We start from the raw sequence: 20,901 nt of genomic DNA, 5'->3' as shown, positions 1-20,901 counted from the left end.
GCGTCCCTTTTATTGAGTTGGTGTGTGTGTGTGTGTGTGTGTGTGTGTGTGTGTGTGTGTGTGTGTGTGTGTGTGTGTGTGTGTGTGTGTGTGTGTGTCCATTCATATAGTATCGTGGCTATGTCCGGTACCGACGCCATATGACATACACAACTGATTTCTACCGAGAAAAGATACATAAGTACAAATTATCACTTGAACGTGCGTGGCATTTAGTATTTAGGTTGCATTGGCGGGCATATCGACTACGGGATCGATAGATCGAGCCGAAAATCGATCTACTTAGCTGACCGCCCAGCTAAGTTTATGTTTTCTAGGTGGATTCTTTAATGTGTAAAAGGGTTAGGCCATATTGTTGATTCGGGTATTTCGTGGCGGCAGTATTGTTGTAGTCTAAATCGGGTGGAATTGCTGCTAGATTTATCGCGTCCAAGGGCACTAATGTATCGAGAGCGTAAAATGTTAATTTCTCTGCCAATTTTGAGGATTACATGACACAATTAGGCCTATTATGTCTAGTGTAATGTACATTTCAAACTTTACGTATGACTATGAACATTCATTAACATCCTTGTGTTTTTTAGCATAGCAAAGGAATGTCGGACTCCGTGTCCATTGGTTACTTTCCTTTGAAATTATAATATGCATAATCGATTCCTTATCGTTCCAACTAAACTTTCGTATTGGGAGCACTTAAGTTGCGTACTCCGATATCATTGTTTTTTAGTGGAACAAGTAAATCACTCTTTCAGCGCATTGTCACGAATTTTCACTTCTTTCAGAAACATTGGAAGAACCTAAAATCTCGCTAATCATAGGGGCATTACAAGACAGGTGAGCTCCAGCAGGTGAATGCAGCACAAGAGGATAAACGATCCCAGCAACGCCGTATACTGCCCTCAGCGGCCACATTTGCAGCAAGAACAGTGTGAGTAAGGGACCGTCTCAGATTGTCGCAGAAGTTCAAAAAGCGAAATTTATTCGTTTAGGGGGAGGGGGTTTGACCTCCATTCAATTAGTGAACTTCACTTTCGCACTTTTATTTTGTGATCACAAGTTTTCGTGTGTTTATTTTAATTAAAGAAAAACTGCACACTCGTGCCAACAAATTTGTAACTGTTTCCATCTCGTTTGTGCCCCAAACACAATTTACCGATAGGAACATTGTATCCAAAACATTTCATTCATCAAATTATACAAAGACAAAAAGTATCATTTTTTCAAAAATGTGCTATTTATAAGCGTCTGCTCTAACAACTAGATGTCTTTAGTTTCACTTGTTATGCACCTGGTCATAGTCGTTTTAATATGATTGAACATGCCTTGCCCCCTTGTCAAAGTTTTTCGCTTATTTACCGCCCCTGCCAAGTACAAATTGCGTGTTCACAAAAACAAAGAACAGCACAAGACATGCAAAAAGGGAAAGTAAAATAAAATGAAACTTTTACGCGGTAATATGCCCTGTTAGTACTCAAATCTGATCGTTTACTTTAATTGTAATGTGGCAAGGGGAATACGTCTTTAGCAGCTACAGCAAAATGCAACATTGTACTCTCAGGCGGACATGAACATTTCCGCACTTTTGAAGTTCCGTTTAGGGGGAGGGGGAGGGGGTTTTGATCTAAACGAAGAAATTTCGTTTCTTGAACTTCTGCGACAATTTGAGACGGTCCCTAAGTGTGAGTAAAATCTGGCGTTCAAGAAACACGCAGACGACAATGGATACGACGGATTGTTCTTTTTGCTCTTTCTACATTAGAGCCTACATGGAAAGTCGAAGAGGCACAGTTGCACCCATACAGGCATTAATTACGGATTAAGGTAGTAGGTGCCTTGAAAGTCAAAGAATTAAACTTTGGCTAAAACTTTCCTCAATTCAAACTTTCAACCATGCTCTCACCAAATAAAAAAATCTGGAGTCACCTTGCAAAGTTTTGTACTAGACAAACAAATTACATATTCTTTACTGATATTTGAAATTCAAAATGGCCGCAATCGTTTTGCTAACTCTATGTGGAATTTTTTTTGATTTTCGAAAAACCTGAAATTTTCCTTACTCCAAGAGCTTTAAATTAGCCCCCAAAAGTGGTAGATCAGTAGACTTGTAAAAATTGGAGTCTGAATATCTATCCCGGAGGTGCATTCTACCTTAAAACGAAATTTCCTGACTAAAAAAACTATTGATGAATTCTATACATCTTTCAAAGTTTTTTTCTCTACGGAAGCTTACATACTTTGACGACACATGGAAAGTTTAAAGGTAACATTTGGAGATCAAGAGTGTTTAAGGAAGAGCGTGCCTCGGGGACACAAATTTGAACTCGTAAAACTTTTTACAATTCTTTTCTGATATACCACTAGTGGGGGTTAATTATAAAGCTCTTGGTGTAAGAAAACTTTTCACCACCTTAGTTTTTTCGAAATTCGAAAATTTTATTTTTCTCCATAGAGTTAACATGGGGATGGCAGCCATTTTGAATTTTAAATATCGGTAAATCTTTAGTAATTTGTTTCCCTAGTACCAAAATTTGTAAGGTGACCCTATATTTTATTGTTGGTTTTGAAAGAGAATGGTTGAAAGATTCCCAAAGGATATTTTGAGCGAAAGTTTAAGTCTTTCACTTTTGAGGCACGAACTACCTTAATATAGCATTTGTGTGACACATGACAATCTGTGATTTACTTCTTCAATTTTGTCATCTACAATAACTCTAGACAGCTGTATTACAGCATTAGTGCCCGCAGTGTCAGTTTGTGATCCTGAATGAACAAATTTCACTTTCTACTAATGCAGGTTTAAATTAAATGGATTGTATAGTCAGCAGAATCAATGGCTTCGAAGACATCAATAGTCATTAGATGGGATTAACTGTACGGCTGTTTTATATACACTATTGTGTTCTCTCCTCCTGCATCTGTTGCTATGGTGATGCAATTTATGAAGTCACAGGTTTCATAGAGATGTCGACTTCTCTGAGGTACAAGGACACACAAGGACATGCACACATTTTCAATTTTAATACTCGCTGACAGTAACTGGGATTGCCATCGTGTTATGTATTATGTAATGTTAATTTTGGGTTTCTGTACAATGAAATTGGGATGGCATGGTAATTACACTGATAGCACACTGAAGCCCTCAGACTTGACAGTTTTCAAATCCACCCTTTCACCATAATGGTTTTATCCAAATCCATTGTTACCAAGGACTAGTTTGGGCAAGTGCACTGGGAAATGGGGGCGAACAGTTCATACAATACAGCAAATCACACAAGCATTATACACACTGCTTGAATGAGCACAAGCAGATCACCTTTTTCAGTTTTGACTTTGTTTATTCACTACTTCAATTTTCTTTTTTTTTCAACAAAGCTGAGACAAAGCATGAGTTCTACAGATTCTCAGAGGATTTTGTGACAAGGCTTGAATGGAATGATAAGTCAAAATACATAATCAGCACAGCATGACATACGAGAAATGCAGCCGTAATATGCTGTGCAAAATAAAATCTAATTATCTAACGCAAAATGCTGCGAACAGTACTGAATAAACCTGCACAGAAAATAATATAAATTGCAACAGTTTGAGGAAGAGTAAAGCTACACAGATTTCACTCAAAAACCTATAAAGGAAAGAGAAATCTATACATGTCAAAAAAAGCAGGCAGAGAAATATAAAGCTACAGAAATTAACAACTCCTTGGGTCAGAGTAACTAATGGCTTTGTGAGAACAACAGAAACCAATTTCATTGGCTCTTGGCGTCTCATGTGACTATACAATATTGCATAAAATTATAATTAATTAATATAATGTTGCTTTTAAGCAGTTGATGTATTGCAAACGCTGATTAAATATAAGGCCTGTTGAAGAGGAAGAAAGCACTAGTAAGCTGTTTACTTTGAAAGAGATCCACTTAGTGGTATTCTATGGTTTGTTAAAAATCTGTACCAGGTACCAGCCATGATTGAGAATTTATTTTAAAAACTCCCATGAAAGTAAAAGTGACATCATCTATACTTATTTGACGACAATTTCTGATATAACATATGCCACGTTTTAATTGACACACATCTACATTTACGAAGAGTTGGCGCATAGGCTGTGGAGAGAGATGCCGTATGTATGTCACGGCTTGGTAACTGTGATAGCCAGCTATACTCACATCTACAGAAACGCAGAGGAATATAATGGTAGATTTTTACATATTACGCACTCTGTTCAGGGTTTCTTGTGTAGCATGGAGTTGACTGGAAATGATGATGGAAGCTTAAGGTATGCACAGTTAAATTTGCATGCCGGAAAAGGTTCTAATTACAGAGTAATTCGTTGAATCCCTTTAAACTGAAAGACCTTGAACTTCAGGTGAATTCAAATATTCCTGATCCTACTTATACCGCATTTCAAATTTGCTTGATATTTATACCATGGTCAGCCAGTGTCGATGGCTCGCACTCCTTGTGTGAAAGCGGAATGTGGAAAACCACAGCGCACCCAGTGGCAGAATGGGGACAGGCTTTGGCATATCAACTTGTTCATTCTTCTACCACTATGCATGTAAATGAGGCGACATATAAATACGACCATCATTAACCAACATCATGAAATCCATAATTAGGTCGAGCGGGAAAGCCCTATAATGAAATCTATGCTTGCTTCTATCACTGGCTATGACCTGTTTTTCTAAACCATGGTATGTTTAGCACACTATGCATGTATACCAGTTGACAATGGTCTAAACCTTCCCTGACCTAACACCAAGACATACACATCTAGAAACTGATAAATGAGATATCATGCACAACTGTGAGTCCTTCCACCTGATTCTGCTCTGAATTTAAACTATTCATTGAATCGTTGACGACAGATAGTAACATTAGCAAGTTACTGAACGCTTTTGAAATTTTATTATATAAAGTTTGAGTTTGTACCTTGGTGTTGGTCAAGCATATTGGCCCCTATTCAACTTGCGATCCCAAAGCTGATATTGACTAGTTGTTATGTTGGCCAAATGAGGAATAAGTTACATAAATCTTGCACTGGAAGTGACATTTCTCCATAAAAAGATATTGTCAGCTTTCAGAACCAAGGACTGCTACCTGTCTGTTAGATTATGTGCCTTTCAATGTGATGCCCAGGCACTGAGCCCAGCTACGATAAGAAAGTTTACATTGCGTTGTGGCTTTTTTGTCTGTAGATGAATTCACTTTGAATGAACCCCTTATACCATAATGGTTTAGCCCACTGCCACTGTTATTAATGGTAATTGTGGACCTGTTCACTGGAAATAGGGGTTATACAGGTCGGGGGGGGGGGGGGGAGGTAACTGATATGTGACAAAAGCTGGATTAGAGATGTACGGTACAATATGACTGATTTCTGATGTTTTAACCCTTTCACCGCCATGGTTTGAACCAATCCAATTGTTTTCTATGGTAAAGTTGGACCTCTAGACAGGGAAATGGGGTGAAAGGGTTAATTGGTGATGACACCCCATATGCACAGGACCGGTGAGAGCTCATCGATCAGCTGACATACAGGCGGTTGCTCCGCCTCACAACAATCCAACCCAACAGATTTTACTGGTTTTATGAAAGTCCACTGCTTTCATTGATTTAGACTAGCCCCCCGTCGTTTACGATGGGCTGGCCAGCCATTTCTTTTTCAAAGAATTGGTTGTATTTGAGTTACACAGAGGAAAACAGATGTAGCAGTTGATAAATGTTAGGTGCCTGCACGCTGTGTGGTATGTACAACCATTCTCTGAGAAATTTTAATCTTCTTTCATTGTGGAAAGTTTAAAACCCATTTACAACTTCACGTCTTATAGAATAGTCGCACTGTACCAAATCAATATGGCGATATACGAAAACACAATGCTCACGGTAGTTGAGTTGTGCCAGAGTCGTGTCTTTCAATGATTTGAAATCAAGGTGTGTGAGTTTTGACATCTTTTCATATCCATGTAGGCATATTTTTCATAAAGCTTACAAATTTGCATATGATTTGCATGATATTTGCATATAAAAAGCACGATAACGCTCGGCAAGCCAGCTATGCAGCTAAATTGGCTCTCTGATGTAAATTTTAGACCAGCTGGACTGTAGAGAACAAACTGATCGTTTTTTTATCTTTTTTTCTGACTATTGTTTTGATAAGTTATCTTGAAAACTACCAACAACTGCTCAATATAGGAGTATGTCAAAATGATACCCAGATCTGCCTGCCGAATTTATCCTCAAAAATGATCACAGTATTTCCACTCTTGGAAACCGCTCGCTGCCTTCTATATCATTTGTATCTGTGATCACTACTAAAATTTGAAAAATACTCTCTGAGAAATCTAGCTCCTTCCCAAACATGGTAATTTTCCCCAATCTTCAACAAACAATACAATAATTAGAATATCCTAAGAGATTCCATATTTGATATTGGAAATTTTTTTTAAATGACAAAGAACAAACATTATACAGCACAAAAATGTTTTAAACCTTAATACAACTTTCGACTCTCAAAAAGTTAAACTTGGTTGGATAGATATGCAATGTTGACACAACAACTTGATTATGATCTTTGTCTGAGTAACTGTGGTGTAAAAATAAGCTGCCTTTGAATTTACACTTGACCAGAATGGGTTGCTTCATTTCTGATCTTGAAGAAAAGTAATCCTTATCCTGTTGTGTGATTGGTTACCACAAGTCACATGATCCTACTGACAGAGGGGTTGTGTGATTGGTTACTACAAGTCACATGACCCAACTGACAGAGGGAAATGTGGATTGGAAAGACAAAGTTACATGGCCACAATGCAGCAAATATTCAAAATTGATTGGTTGAACAGCAGAGTCAATGGAAATTATGCAAAATATTTTGTCTTTTTCCCGAAAGCAGGTAAAACACTGGGCAAAAGTTCACTTTACTTATGACCTACGACCTCTGTACAAAAGGAAAATATCAAAATGTAAGTGTTCACCCTATCCCCACAAACAATTGGCGCAACCCCACTGTTTTCAACAGAGTGGTTGAACCCACATGCAGCAAATTGGGGGTGAAAGTGTTAATGTCTGTGCTGATACCCTTTGGTTTAGTGTCCTGGTGACTGAATTGTGGGTAACCTGTCATTTTACCCATGCAGCAAAAATTCTGAAATTCTGAAGGGTCATTTGTGACATGACGACCGAGAATATGGGAAGACACAATAAGTAGTTGTCTGTACATGGCTTTCTTGACTTGAAGTAAGATCCTGGACTGAAATTCAGCACAGAATTTCATCATTTTAGTAAATAATTAACTATGTAAACGTTTCTTGTTTCTCTGCAGCCTACACAAATTTTGCAGAACATCAACAAACGGGAAAAAAAAAGTTTGAAGCATAACTTTCAAACAGTTAATGAGTACTGAGCACGTTATATATACAGAACTTCTATTCAAACACTAAACGTGATGAATGACAGCTACAAAAACTAAAAACATCTCCTTTAAAACTGTCTGTAACTTCAACTGAACAAAAAAGCAAAGACTTTTTTTTCTTACCTTCTTATATATAATATATTGTCTTTGTAATGTCACCTCCCCGGGGCTCGCGCCTCGCTTGTCTTTGCATGTCAAACTATCATTTTACTCAACATTATATTCAATCAAGCATTTAGAATTGCAATAATTTAAATCATTTACAAGAAAATTAGCATAGGCAATATGGACTGCTACATGTCGGTCGGAATGGACAAATACTGTAGAACACTGGAGCTTGTGCTCCCAGCAGTAGCAATCTGCTAAGTCTTAGGGAGCCTTTTATAACAAATAAATAGATGCGTATCCCCTAGGATAATGTTAAATTGCAATATGGCTGACTGTGCTCTCGGTATCCTGCAGTATTGCCCCCTGAATCTAGCTGATTAATACATGTCACCACGGTGACTGCCCAGCAGAGATATCGGCAACATTCAAGAAGTGGTATCGCCACGAACTGATGATGTCATAGCTGCCACAGACAAAGCACAGTAGTCCATTATGGCAGCACAAACTGCAATGTATTGTGGGTACCGCTTCTACAATGGTGCCGACATACCATTATTTGTACTGATATGTGCATAAGGAAGAAACAAAAAAAATATAGTGGAAGATCTGTCAAAACTGATGAGAAGTTCTAAATCAATGCTATCTACAGTGTAGGAAATCCTTTTAAAAGTTTTGCTCTCAAAATTTTTACAGGTAGCAGACATTTTCTCACAGAGCTGGGATGGTAAAACATCAGAGTTAGATGTTAGTGGTGTCATATTTACATGTGCATGTGGCAATGGGTGGAACTGCAGTTGGGCAGGGATGGGGGAATCAGGGGTGCAATACCCATCATTTCATAAATAATAAAAAATAATTTCTTTAGAGCGCTGGACTGGTATTAACTGATTGATATGTGACATGAAACACATTTTTCCTTTCAGAGTTACGAGTTGAATTAATATTTTCTACTACATCACGTCAATGTAACTGTGTTGGTTATGGTGAGGGCGCTGTTGCCAGTAACACAGTGTGTGTACACTGTATGCTTCAAAAGCCAGCACTGCCAAAATCACATGGCATACAATCATGCCAAACCTGGATGAAAAGATTGTTTTCAAAAGAGGACAGATTGGGAAAAAAGAGATCTTTCTCATACAGTGTCTTTTCAAGGCAACTTACGAGACATAGAAAGCATTATATCAGACATTGATATACTGCATGGACATATCACATAGAACTTAGTTCCAAATTTCACATATTATAAGTACCAGCTGCTGCTTGACCAGGTTCTGAACTTTGACCTCTCTCTGCGACCTGAAAGACACGTGGTTTGCCTTACAATGTGTACTCCCGTTTTATCCTTAGATCCGTTGGTACCGGAATCTCATAGCTTGTAGGACTCTGTTGTCGGTCTTCACTGCCGTCGTTCTCCTCCTCGCTGCTGCTGGCTCGGCCGTTCCTCTCCGGCAGGTCAAAGACCTCCTTGTACAAAGGCGGCATGGGGAGGTCGGGGCTGCATATTTTCAGCTTGACCACGTGCTGGTTGTGGAGTTCGTTCAGGGAGCGCAGCTCTGGAAGGCGTAGCAGTAACTTGGCAAAAATGTGAGTTGAACTGGCGTGGTTCCTTGACGTTTCCACCTTCAGTGCGGTAAGAAGTTTGGCCTGTATCCTAGCGACAGCTTTTGGGTTCTGCAGCCCTGGCCGATCTGCAAACATGAATAGGATTCATATTTACGTTTTGAAACAATAAAGATCATTATTGTACACTTAATGAATCATCCAATTCATCATGATTGGCTGAGACTGAGATATGCCATGCTTAAGGAGACTTCTGCCATGCAATATAGTGCTATTGGCCCCTTGACCAGGGACACGGTACAACTTAGTTAAATGAAATATTTGAACTATATGCTGTAAAATGTAAGGTTCTGTCACTTTTTGTACAGCCATAGCTTTAAAATGGAACATACACCAAGTTTTATAAATTTTAGTTGAATAGACAACATTTTAGTACAAGTTCATGATGTATAGTGATCAGGTAGTGGAGCAGTTAGCAGCATCAACATTCCATACTTTGCTGTGACTACATCCCATTTCACAGGGTTTTTGTAGAAACAATTTTAGCCTTGTAATATTCATAACAGAATGCACAGAGATCATACCATTAAGGTACAAAGCTCTTTGGGGACAGATACTCAGACTCTCAAATTTTTCCAAAACTTTTCTGATCTTGTCACTTGTGAGGGTTCATTTTGAAGCCCTGGGAATAAGTAAAATTTCCAACGTCTCAATTTTATGAAAATGGAAAACCTTATTCTTTGCCATAGAGTTAACACAGGGATGGCGGCCATTTTGAATTTCCAGCATTGTTAATTGTTGGGTAATTTATATCTCATGTACCAAATTTGCAGTGACCCCGGATTTTTTATCCTTGATTTGGAATGAGAATCCTTGACAGTTTCCTTCAAGAAAGTTTTAGCAAATATTTAAGTATTTCAGTTTTTGAGGCGCATTCTACCTTAAGTATGAAGATAAGAAAATCTGAAAAGACAAGTGAGCGGTCATCCCCCTGCAGCTTAACTCACCATCACTGCACAGGACAATGGCTGAAAGTAACGCTAGCTCACTGGGGTTCACATCGTTGGTGTGAAGTTCTTGAGCAAACTTGAACAGGCCGTCGACGAGTTCCTCCGGCATGATGTTGAGCATGAGATGTCGTGGTATCCTGTCCCCAGTGTTGAGTGCGAAGGCGTTGTAGAGGACGAGCTCGATGCAGTCCTGGATGGTCAGGATCTCAAAGAGACCCGCTTTCACGAGAATGAGTTGGTCATGGTGGTCTAATTGAACAAACCCTGGTGAGGAAAAAGAGAGATCAGAGAACAGTGTTAAGTAAAACTGCTGTTTGGCTGCTTCAGGCATCCACATAGCTGTAAAACAAGGAATGGACATATGACACAGAGGAGTGTGAAATGGGGTAAGGCTCATTAGAATAGAACGCACCTCGGGGATAGATATTCACTCAAACTTTTACAATAGTCTTTTGGCCTACCACTTGTGGGGGCTTATTTTGAGGCTTATGGAGTATATAAAGTTTTCACCAGTTTGGTATTGTGAAAATTGAGAATTTTGTTTTCCCACCATAGAGATAACACAGGGATAGCAGCCATTTTGAATTTTAAATTTCAGTAAAGATCAGGTAATCTGTTTCTCTAGTTCCAAAATTTGCACAGAGAACTCCAATGTTTATTCTTGATTTCAAAAGAGAATGGTCCAATGTTTGCTTGAAGAAGTTTTGAGCAGACGTCTAGGCCTTTAATTTTTTAGGCTGGAACTACCTTATTAAGTGGTCTTTGAAACAAGTCATCGTTGATGACACAATCCCCACTTGTTAATGGGTACTTTGATTACAGGTCCTCAGAGAGGATAGAGTCCTCTTCATTAGGTCTGTGATAAAAATACTTTTGAATAAATTCGCTTGATACATGTCTGAGTTATGGTGCAGGACATGAAAAAATCGTAATAAAATGGCCACACCGCGGCCATATTGGATCGCATCACAAAACAAATTGATGTGCATATGTATGACGTTAGTCAATGTCCTTGTACCAACTTTGAATAAAATCGGTTGAAACATGCCTGAGTAATGGCTCTGTACATGAAAAAAATCGTAATTAAATGGCCGCCTGGCAGCCATATTGGATTGTATCACAAAACAAATCGACGTTCCAGACCTTATGTTTTGAGGCGAGCGATCGCTCCGCTCGCCTACCGTTCGCGCAAATCAAATTCTGCGAGAGCGATTAGCCGCTCGCGCCACGGCTGGGACTCAAGTTTTGGAGACCAAAGGCACACTACACGTTGTATCCAAAATGTAACATACTCTAATCTCCTCCGATCGACGCGCGAAGCACAGTGTAGCGAATAAAATTGTGCTTTCAATATTCAGTTCACTTCACTTCAGCATGAATTACGTTCTCGGCAAGCACATTCTAGCAATGGAATGGATCGATTTAGGTGCAACAATGTAATACAGTATTACAATACTACTCGTCTAGTGATAGTGTATCGGCGGCGGGCCTATAGCACTTCAATATAGCACCATTACGGTTCGGAATTTATACACAAATGTACAAAGTACAGCCCTTCATTCTCACATTCTCAAACCAACTCCGTTTTCTTGGCTGCCATATTCTTTCGAAGTGTTCAAAACACAAACGGTTATCCTGCCGCAGCAAGATTTCATAGGAAAAATATGCGTGACAAACGAGGATCATATTGCTTATACATCGAGATCGAACGTGGAGAAAATGTCTACGACATGATGACTGGACTACACGTCGCAACTCGCGGAAACAAATGCATAATCTCTATTTAAACAGTTTAGCCTGAGCGACTGCTAGGTCTCTTGGTCCTTTGAAAGCTTAAAATAATTAAATTGACTCTGAAAAGTTGGAGAGATGCCCGATACTTCTAAAAAAAAAGATCACGAAACGATCATGAGTTCATTCTACCGTAAAACTTTAAAAGACGTACATTTTTGCGACATTTTGGCGTACAGCATAGGAGTTTTCTGTGACTGTCGTAAAATGGTACCTCTTGCCCTCGGCCCTCTAAGCCTTCGAGTGTACACACCGCGGATCGTGTACCTCGACGTGGCTGTTATGACAAATTCGTTTTGTTTTGTGAAATGTAAACTTGTGATTACTTCGATATATCGCGGTAACAATCGGCCATGTTAACTTTGGTTGAAGACCAACGAGCATGCAGAATGTTTCAGCGGGCCGCAAACGTAAACAAATGAAGCATAACTTGACTATGGACTGCTGGTAGCACGATTCAGTGTAAAATCTAGTTCTGTTCGCGTACTCGGCGTAGCTCAAACTATGGAGGTAAAAAAATACCTCCATGTTCAAAACCAAACATGTTTGATGACAGCACTGTTGTCTTGGTAGGTTTTTGTCTAAATGCCAATATATCTAATGTGCATACCATATGGTATTTTTAAAAGGCTTGTATGAAAAAAATCATGAAAAAGTTACACGTCCTTTTAAAAAGTATAACTTCATCTATTTGTCCATGAATACAACAGAGGCCACATTTCTGCATATTTATTGTTCGAAAAATGTTGAAAGTTAGCCAATATGCTATGAACATTTGGGTGGGAGAACACTGCTTATCCTGTTCCATCTATCAAAATACATAACCCATACACAGTACTACAGATTGCCCATAATCCCGGCCCATAATACATCATGATTTGTACCAACGTAGATTCCCCTGTGAAGTCTACCATGTCTCCCATGTGTAGATAAATTCTTGGACTAGTTGTAAAAATTCTGAGTACTTTTAAAGACACAAAGGAATAAGAAAATTGTGTTTGATTGAGAGAGGAGATAGCATTTTTGCAAATTTTCCACTGATTGTGTCCTCAGCAATACAGAATAAAGTGATTGAAAGTAGTGAGACTCGTTGCACCAGTTTTATGAAACAAAAGGATATTGATTTTTTTCCAAATAGAAGACGAAAGAAATTTACATGCTAACTTTTTTCAGAGAATGACCCCTTCAGTTGGTCATAACTTGCTTCCCAAAACTGTGGCATTTGTAGTACCAGCAGAATGTGACTTTTATGGTTATTTAACAGTTTCTTTTAAATTTATACTACAATATTTCAACGTACTTTTAATAAATATAATTAATCAATTATCTTGAGTCTGCATATTATTGCTTTTATGCAGAACTGAAAAAGTTATAAGAAAATTGACGTCGTTGGTACAAAGCAAACACGATTGTGGGTAATTTATTGTACTGTGCCATATTTTCTCCCTTCTCTATTACATAACAATAAGAAAGACAGCTAGTGCATATTGTTTTCATAATAAATTTTATTCATGCACTCTCCATACTGTTTTCAGGGGACCTGTTCAGTCACTCTCCTAATTTAAGCAGTGCCATATTCAAATCACAAGAGATGACACTTTTTTTTTCACTCGCCTGACTATTTCAGGGGAGCTGCTAAATCACTCACCTATCACTCGCCCGGATAGCTTCAGGAGAGTGAATTTTAGCTCTCCTGCCATTTTCAAAAAGTAAGCCCTGACGTTCATCTGTATGACATACGAAGTAATCCTTGTACCAAGTTTGAATAAATTGCTCCAGGCGTCTCTGAGATATCTGCGTGAACGGCGGACAGACGGACGCATGCACGCACGCACGCACGGACATGACCAAACCTATAAGTCCCCCCAGACGGTCCGTGGGGACTAATAACATATGTATAAATAACAATGCTTGTGTGACCTCGGCATAACATATCCTATGCATACATTATGCTTCTTTTGATTATATGAAGCACTTACCTGGAACCCTCTTGCAGAAAGTAATAAGTCTTCTGATGTACTGTGATAAATTTTCACCAACTACAGCCCAAATTTTCACACATCCTCCATTCTCGGACCCCAAAACCGACTCCAGGGAGTCTGAAAACAGAGTTTCTTGCCCTTAGTACGAGATTCAACTATGATTGCTCTGTATTTTGTTCATTTTATGATGTAGTATTAAGGCAGAATATTGCCCCTCAGTGATAGGAATTCAGACTCTTGAACTTTCAAAACATTTTCTTTGGTCTACCAGTTGTAGGGGCTCATTGGAGTGAATACAGTAAATGCAATCTTCACAGGCATGTCTTTGTGAAATCGAAATTTCATTTTTCCTCATAGAGTTAACACATGGGTAATATTGGTAATTTGTTTCTGTAGTACCAAATTTAGCACGATGACCCCTGACTTGTAAACTAGATTTCGAAAGGCAATAGTTTAAAGTTTCCTTACTGAAAGTCTGTCTAAGAGTTTATTTCTTTCAATTTCAAGGCTTGGACTATCTCAGGCTAAGAACATAAATAGGGATTAAGTTTTTATCTGAAGTGTCGGCAAGGGTGTAACTGTCATCCAAAGATCAAAACTTCATAAAATGGTTTCTTATTCGCCAAAGCTTGATTTAAATTAATATAATATGTTATTCTTTATAATCTTGGAGTCAAATTTCAAGTCTTTACTAAATCACAAAGAGGAATTATCATAACTTTAAATCCTGAAAGACATTATGGTAGACAGACCTTACCACTCATCTATAATATACTCCTAATCCAGTCATGTGACTTAGATTGATTATCAAAACATGTGACTTCTGTCAATATTACACCTGTATCATGATTCCTCAGGGCTGATGAATGCTATAACCAGATAGACCCTACTCCTAAAGCTGAGGTAGTTTTTACTCCTAGTTGAGGGCAACAGTAATAAATGGCTGTACAAGACCAATACAAAAACCCTTGATACATACTCATATTTGGACTGTTATTCAAGCCAAACAAGAGCTTCTCAATCTTCATGTCTTTAGGACTCTCTACAGTAGTGTCTGGCACCGAGTCTAGATTCTGCTGGTTTTTCTTGTACTTCAAACTCTCCCATTCACCGTTGCGTACCTGGAAAAGACAACATGGAAAAGTTAGAAGAATTGAGGAACTACATGAACCTAACTTTTTAAAACTCTTTCCATCCCTTATTCCCTATACAGCATTACAAGAAGTTTGTTTCTGAAAGGGGTAGACACCCTACACAATATTGTGAGATGCCACCTGGTGCCTATGCTGAGATGAGGTCCCTAAATAAGGTGTCGTACGTGAAACAACACCATTATTAGATTCTCATGAACAACTGTATTCATCACTTTGATAATACAATCATTTGCACAGAAAAAGAAATTCTTCTGTAAAACAAAATAAAAAAATCGTATGACTTTTTGGAACTTTAATTTATAATATTTTGAGAGATGGTGCAGGTACAATGGGACAAAGAGACTTCAAAAAAGATTATTAAGGCAGTATGTGCCTCAAAAGTGAAAGATTTAAACTTTTGCTCAAACTTTCCTCAATGAAACTTTCAACAGTACTTTTACCCAAATCAGAAATAAAAATCAGGGTCACCATGCAAAGTTTGGTACTGGAGAAAAACAAATTACCTGACATTTATCGATATTTGAAATCCAAATTAACCACCATCCCTGTATTAACTCTATGGGTAGAAATATGATTTTCGATTTCCGAAAAACTAAGACAGTGAAAATTTTTCTTACTCTAAGAGCTTTAAAATGAGCCCCCACAAGTGGTAGATATGGAAAGAATTGTAAAAAATTTAATAGTCGGAATATCTGTCCCCGAGGCACATTCTACCTTAAGTAGGATTGGTTAATTTCAACTTACGTATGCTTTGGCAGTCTCCCTGTGAGCAGTCGCCACTTCTGAAATTAAACGTTCAATCTCAGGATCCACTTGTTGGGGACTTGGTGATGCCTGCTCTACATGGTCATTGGTGTCACTTTCTGTCTTGGTCGCTGATTCAACTATATTGACCAACGGGAAATCGGCATAGTCTGTCTCTTTTTGTTTGTTTGGAATCCTGCCGATGCGCACAGCTGAAAGGAAAAACATCCATGAATATATAGCGTTGAACCACTTTATTTGATGTGCTGGGTTGTTGTAGTGATGAATTGTAATTTCAAAATACTCCCTAGCACCATCAAAATATGGTGGTAAGTAATCACTGGGAGTCCCTAACTTTACAGCTTATAATTCATACTCCCTAGCACAATGAGAATTCAGCTGCACACCTTCATTATGCATCCCTAGCCAGACAACAGAAGTCTTTTTATCACAGTAGAGCTGTTTGCAAATGGCGTGCATCATGGTTTTCCCGTTGACATGTAAAAATAAATATTTGTTAGCAAATTTAGATTACCTTTTGGACATGTCTGATGTTGCACACATGCAGCAATATTTAGTAAACAAACTTGTAACCACAAACAGCCACATACTATCACATAATGCATAGATAGTGTAAAACTCACCATCTTTAGACATCCCTAACTCTATGCATTTTCTGTATCTACACGAAGGACACCTGTTCCTCTTGGATCGGTCAACTTCGCATTTACCGCCTCGAATACACACGTATTCCTTCTGTCGTCTGAGACACCGTCGGAAAAATCCCTGAAAGCAGAAATTTGTGATCAATAATCAGTGGCCACAAACAAGCCTGATTGACACCTCCATTAGAGAAACTAAAATGCTATGATTTAATTGTAGAGGAATATCAATTGTAGAGGTCATGGGGTAGACTGAAAGATACGTTGCTTGAGGGCACTATCTACGTAAGAGCGCCCTCAAGCAACAGATCTTTCAGTCTAGTCCTGGGGCTCCTTGACGACTTATTTGATTGTGCAATGGGGAAAAATCACTTATGTAAAACAGTTCTAGCTTTCGATAACTAAACAGTACAAACTGCAAAGAAAAAATAATGGATGAAGGCATTATAAATCAATGATAAACAATTTTCTCTATTTTTTACCACTTAAGTAGTACCACACAACCCAGTACACCCTAGCTTGTGCAAATAGGGGTCAACGACACACTAGAAAACAATCACAATATACCAAAGATTGGTGTTAACAAAGGGGTTGGTGTTACAAGATGACTTACTTTGCATCCCTCACATGATATGATTCCGTAGTGAACTCCCGATGACTTATCACCACATATCCTACAGGCAACGCTGGGAAAATCTGAAAGATGAGGATAAAGAAACAAAAATTCAGTCATTTGAATGAGATGTATCTTGGGTTCAGATGTCCAAAAGTGCCACACTACTATCAAACTCTACTTTCATGGCACTATAGAGACTGGATTGTGTTTAAAAAAAGAGTTAAATCACTCCTATATTTCCTGCATAATTCAAACCTTTATCTTTCTAAAAGAGTCACGGCACATACAAAAACAGTGGCAGCTTTAAAACATCAACTAGGTTTCAGATGTTCTTCAAACAATAACTGTTGCAGATACTACAGTATTTGACTTTCAAGCGCTTGTTTGTTTGAAAAACAGTATTAAGTATTTTGATATTTCCCCCAAAAGAAAGGAGACAAATTTCAGTTCTTTATTTCTGAGTACAGCATTTCTAAAAATTATGAAAATTAATGTGTTTCTAGAGACCAAATCACAAGAAATGAGCGTGGCAAAAAAAACTGATGTTTCTAGAGACGCCCATTAGATGACAATAGTTGTTGGCCTATGTATACTGCCCTCTAGAGGCAGATTAAAGGATTAGAAGGCGCCAGGCTGTGAAGATCATAATGTATTGATGATACTATCAACTGATGCAGTTGATTTACACCACTGTGGTTGCCAAAACACAAATAATTTGCGTGATAAGAAGCTCCATATTTTTGGAAAATTCATGTAACCACAGCCGCCAATTCAGGTTGAACAGTATTTTTCAAGTTTATTTACTTCAGTGGGTGACAACAAAACTCTGACTCAAAAAGTACTATTAAATGCTACTTTTATGGTATGTTTTTTCCACCTCATTGGATAACTTACAGGGCAAGTAGCTGTAACCATTTATGTTTTTTTTTTACAATTTTGTTTTTAATGTCATCTAGACTTTCTTATTCTACTCCCAAAAGCATGTTGAGATGCACAGTATTCCGTTTGTAAATGCTGCCTGTACATGTGTAGACTTTAATCTATCTGCTGAATTCTGGTCCAGACTAGAATTCAAATGTTACAAAAACACTGCATTTTACATGTATAGGCACTGTCTTGACAAGCTAAAGAGTGGGTGCTTCATATGCTGTGGGGGGAGTAGAACAAGAAATTGCAATGAACATACGGCATAAAAATAGTGAAAAAATTCATCAAAAGTTACAGCTACTGTCCTTCTTAAATCAGTGTTAGAATGATACATACAAACTGACATGACAGTTTGACCATCCACAGCATGACACTTGTCTGTGCACTCTTGCCATTTCTCCCCCACCCCCCCCCCCCCCCCCCCCCCGGGCCAATAAAAAAATTTAATAACCATATATATCCAAAAATAACAGATAGGTTAAAACCATCCATTATTCATGAAAACGAGGATGAACATTTGTAACCATAGCAATCAACTTTTTAACAACTCGATAGCGAGAACACAAACTTCATGCACAAACATCAAACCATAATGGAGTTGTCGTAATTCATCTGCTACATGTACATATCAGTGTTATACAGAAACACATGCATGCTGTGCAGTTAAATTCCTATTTACCTGTTTTATGATCTACTTTAGATGAAATGTCAAGGTTGATCAACTGATTGCCAATAAATGCATCATAAGGTCTCCGTTCTATTTATGTTACTGATCTCACTTCTGTATAATATTAAATTTGTTAAGCTATGGTTGGTTTCAAAGGCAGGTAAGATTCACATTACATTTACTGTAATACAAGTAGGGCATGGTCACCCAGGAAGAAGAATGACAAACTCTCACATGTTACACACTTTACGTGTCCTGACAATTTGCACAAGAGATTTACATCATTACAACGACAACAAATAGACATGTTCAAGCAGAGACAGCTATTTTGCGGCATTATTAATCGGAAAACAGATATCCCCCAAAGTACAGGTGTATACACATTTTCAACTGTGACATTATCATATAACAAAAGAGAAATGTACACACAGTGTCAACCTGTGGCATTTATTGAACAACAGGGCGACCACTTCAAACGATACAATGATTCATACACACTTTCAGAACGCAAACAGGAAAGCCAGACTAGTGTATTTGGACAAGGTTTTCACGGAAAACAGAAGTAAACAAAGCTTTCCAGCTCTGCAGAGCTTCCCATTGAATCAGACAATGTAATGAAAATCCCCAACAAGGAATTATTTACTCATCTCGTACGACAGGGACATATATTTTCCATTTATCCAATTGATGGTTTTTCATTGAACGCAAATATTATCACTGTGAGTGTGACATATTCTAAACGGCTTATTCTAAATTTTATGCATCCAACAGGTCTATCATTTACAGATGCACTTGAACAGGAAAGCACTTTCAAACTTTGCTTTATTTATTTATTTATTTATTTATTTATTTATTTCACTTTATTTCGGACTTAAAATCTGTCCACAGAATTCTGGTTCCACAGGTAATAATTACTTCACATACTGTTTCTGTTATATTCAAGGATATATTGTATCCAGTGTGTGTTAGTTGATTGTGGCTGCATGATGTAACTGAGCACCTGAAATTTAATCCTTTGACATTTTCAAAACCAGACATAAACCAGTACCTTGGAGATTTTTCGCTGAGCTGTGAGACACGACACAGTTAGGAACTGATTTCCGCATCTGTGTAAATGCCTTCGGTGGTAATGTATACAGTGACATCAGCATAAATCATAGACTGTTATCCTTGAGGGTGATTATAGAAGTATGGGCTAGCGTTGACGTGTATCTTTCATACATAAACCAGCTGTTTTTGCTCTTATTGTGTTGTTTCTATTTCCCAAGCTAAAGCCTGTCTGAGCCGAACACACCCATAAATGCCATATTTTGTAACAGATTTTGTCTAGCAGGCTATATGGTATCTACTTTACAGTTCAAAATTCTCTGGTAAACCACATTAATTATGTTAACAGAACAGTTGGTGTACTTAGTTGGTTTTTTTGAGTATATATTGTTATTGGGCTTCCTTTTAAAGGTAGAATATCCTTGAACAGGGACAGAGATTTAGATGCTCAATTTCTTTCATTTTTTACTGATCTACAACTCGTGGGGTTCATTTTAAAGCTCTTGGAGTAAGAAAAATTTTCTTAGTTTCAGCCTTTCAAAAATCGAAAATTTTATTTTTCCCAATCGATTTAACACAGAGATGGCAGCCATTTTGAATTTTAAATGTCAGTAAATATTAGGTAATTTGTTTCTCAGGTACCAAACTTCGCAAGGTGACCCCTTATTTTTATTCTTGATTTGGTAAAAAGAGAATGGTTGAAAGTTTGACTGAGGAAAGTGAGAGAAAAAGTTTCAGTCCTCAACTTTTGAGGCGTATATTACCTTTAATGAATCCAAAATGAAATTCTACAAACAAACATAGTTGCTGGATCAGAGGAGAACAAATTTAAAGGGCGAACATTTTTCATTCAAACTATATCTGCCGTTCTGGCGATACAGCCTATAGAGATGAATAAAACACAGCTGAAGGACTAAAGATTGCACTCCCATAATCCACAGACTAGTAAAAACTGAATGGCTGTAATCACCATTATGAATCATTCAAATGATCAAGATATTACGTGGATACATAGGAAGAAAATCTTTGGGGAAAAAAAACCAAAACACTTATGAAGAATATGTAGCTTGGGAAATGCTTCTAAAAACAAACCCTACATCGTACACCATTTACACTGTCAAATGAATGGTGTAAACACTAGTATTTGTCTGCAGCAATTGGCCTCAGCCAGATAGGCTAATATTGAGTCATCTCTGTGAACAATAATAATGAGGGGGCATTCTCC

At 38.0% G+C, this 20,901-nt stretch overlaps 1 protein-coding gene across 1 annotated transcript in view; it reads right to left on the bottom strand.

Moving 5' to 3' along the window:
- Nucleotides 1-3,314: 3,314 nt before the first annotated feature.
- The window catches only part of LOC139135002 (retinoic acid receptor gamma-like), an 81,548-nt gene continuing 63,961 nt past the window's right edge, over nucleotides 3,315-20,901 (bottom strand). The window contains exons 2-8 of the mRNA XM_070702158.1: nucleotides 17,033-17,115; nucleotides 16,402-16,543; nucleotides 15,758-15,969; nucleotides 14,839-14,980; nucleotides 13,857-13,976; nucleotides 10,084-10,350; nucleotides 3,315-9,204 (exon numbers count right to left, since the gene is read on the bottom strand). Of these exons, the coding sequence (XP_070558259.1) occupies nucleotides 8,834-9,204; nucleotides 10,084-10,350; nucleotides 13,857-13,976; nucleotides 14,839-14,980; nucleotides 15,758-15,969; nucleotides 16,402-16,543; nucleotides 17,033-17,115 (1,337 nt within the window). The 3' untranslated portion in view covers nucleotides 3,315-8,833. The remainder of the gene's footprint in view (nucleotides 9,205-10,083; nucleotides 10,351-13,856; nucleotides 13,977-14,838; nucleotides 14,981-15,757; nucleotides 15,970-16,401; nucleotides 16,544-17,032; nucleotides 17,116-20,901) is intronic.

Source organism: Ptychodera flava, chromosome 1, assembly GCF_041260155.1.
Source record: "Ptychodera flava strain L36383 chromosome 1, AS_Pfla_20210202, whole genome shotgun sequence".
Taxonomy (NCBI): domain Eukaryota; kingdom Metazoa; phylum Hemichordata; class Enteropneusta; family Ptychoderidae; genus Ptychodera; species Ptychodera flava.
This window is presented reverse-complemented; position numbering and strand designations above follow the sequence as displayed.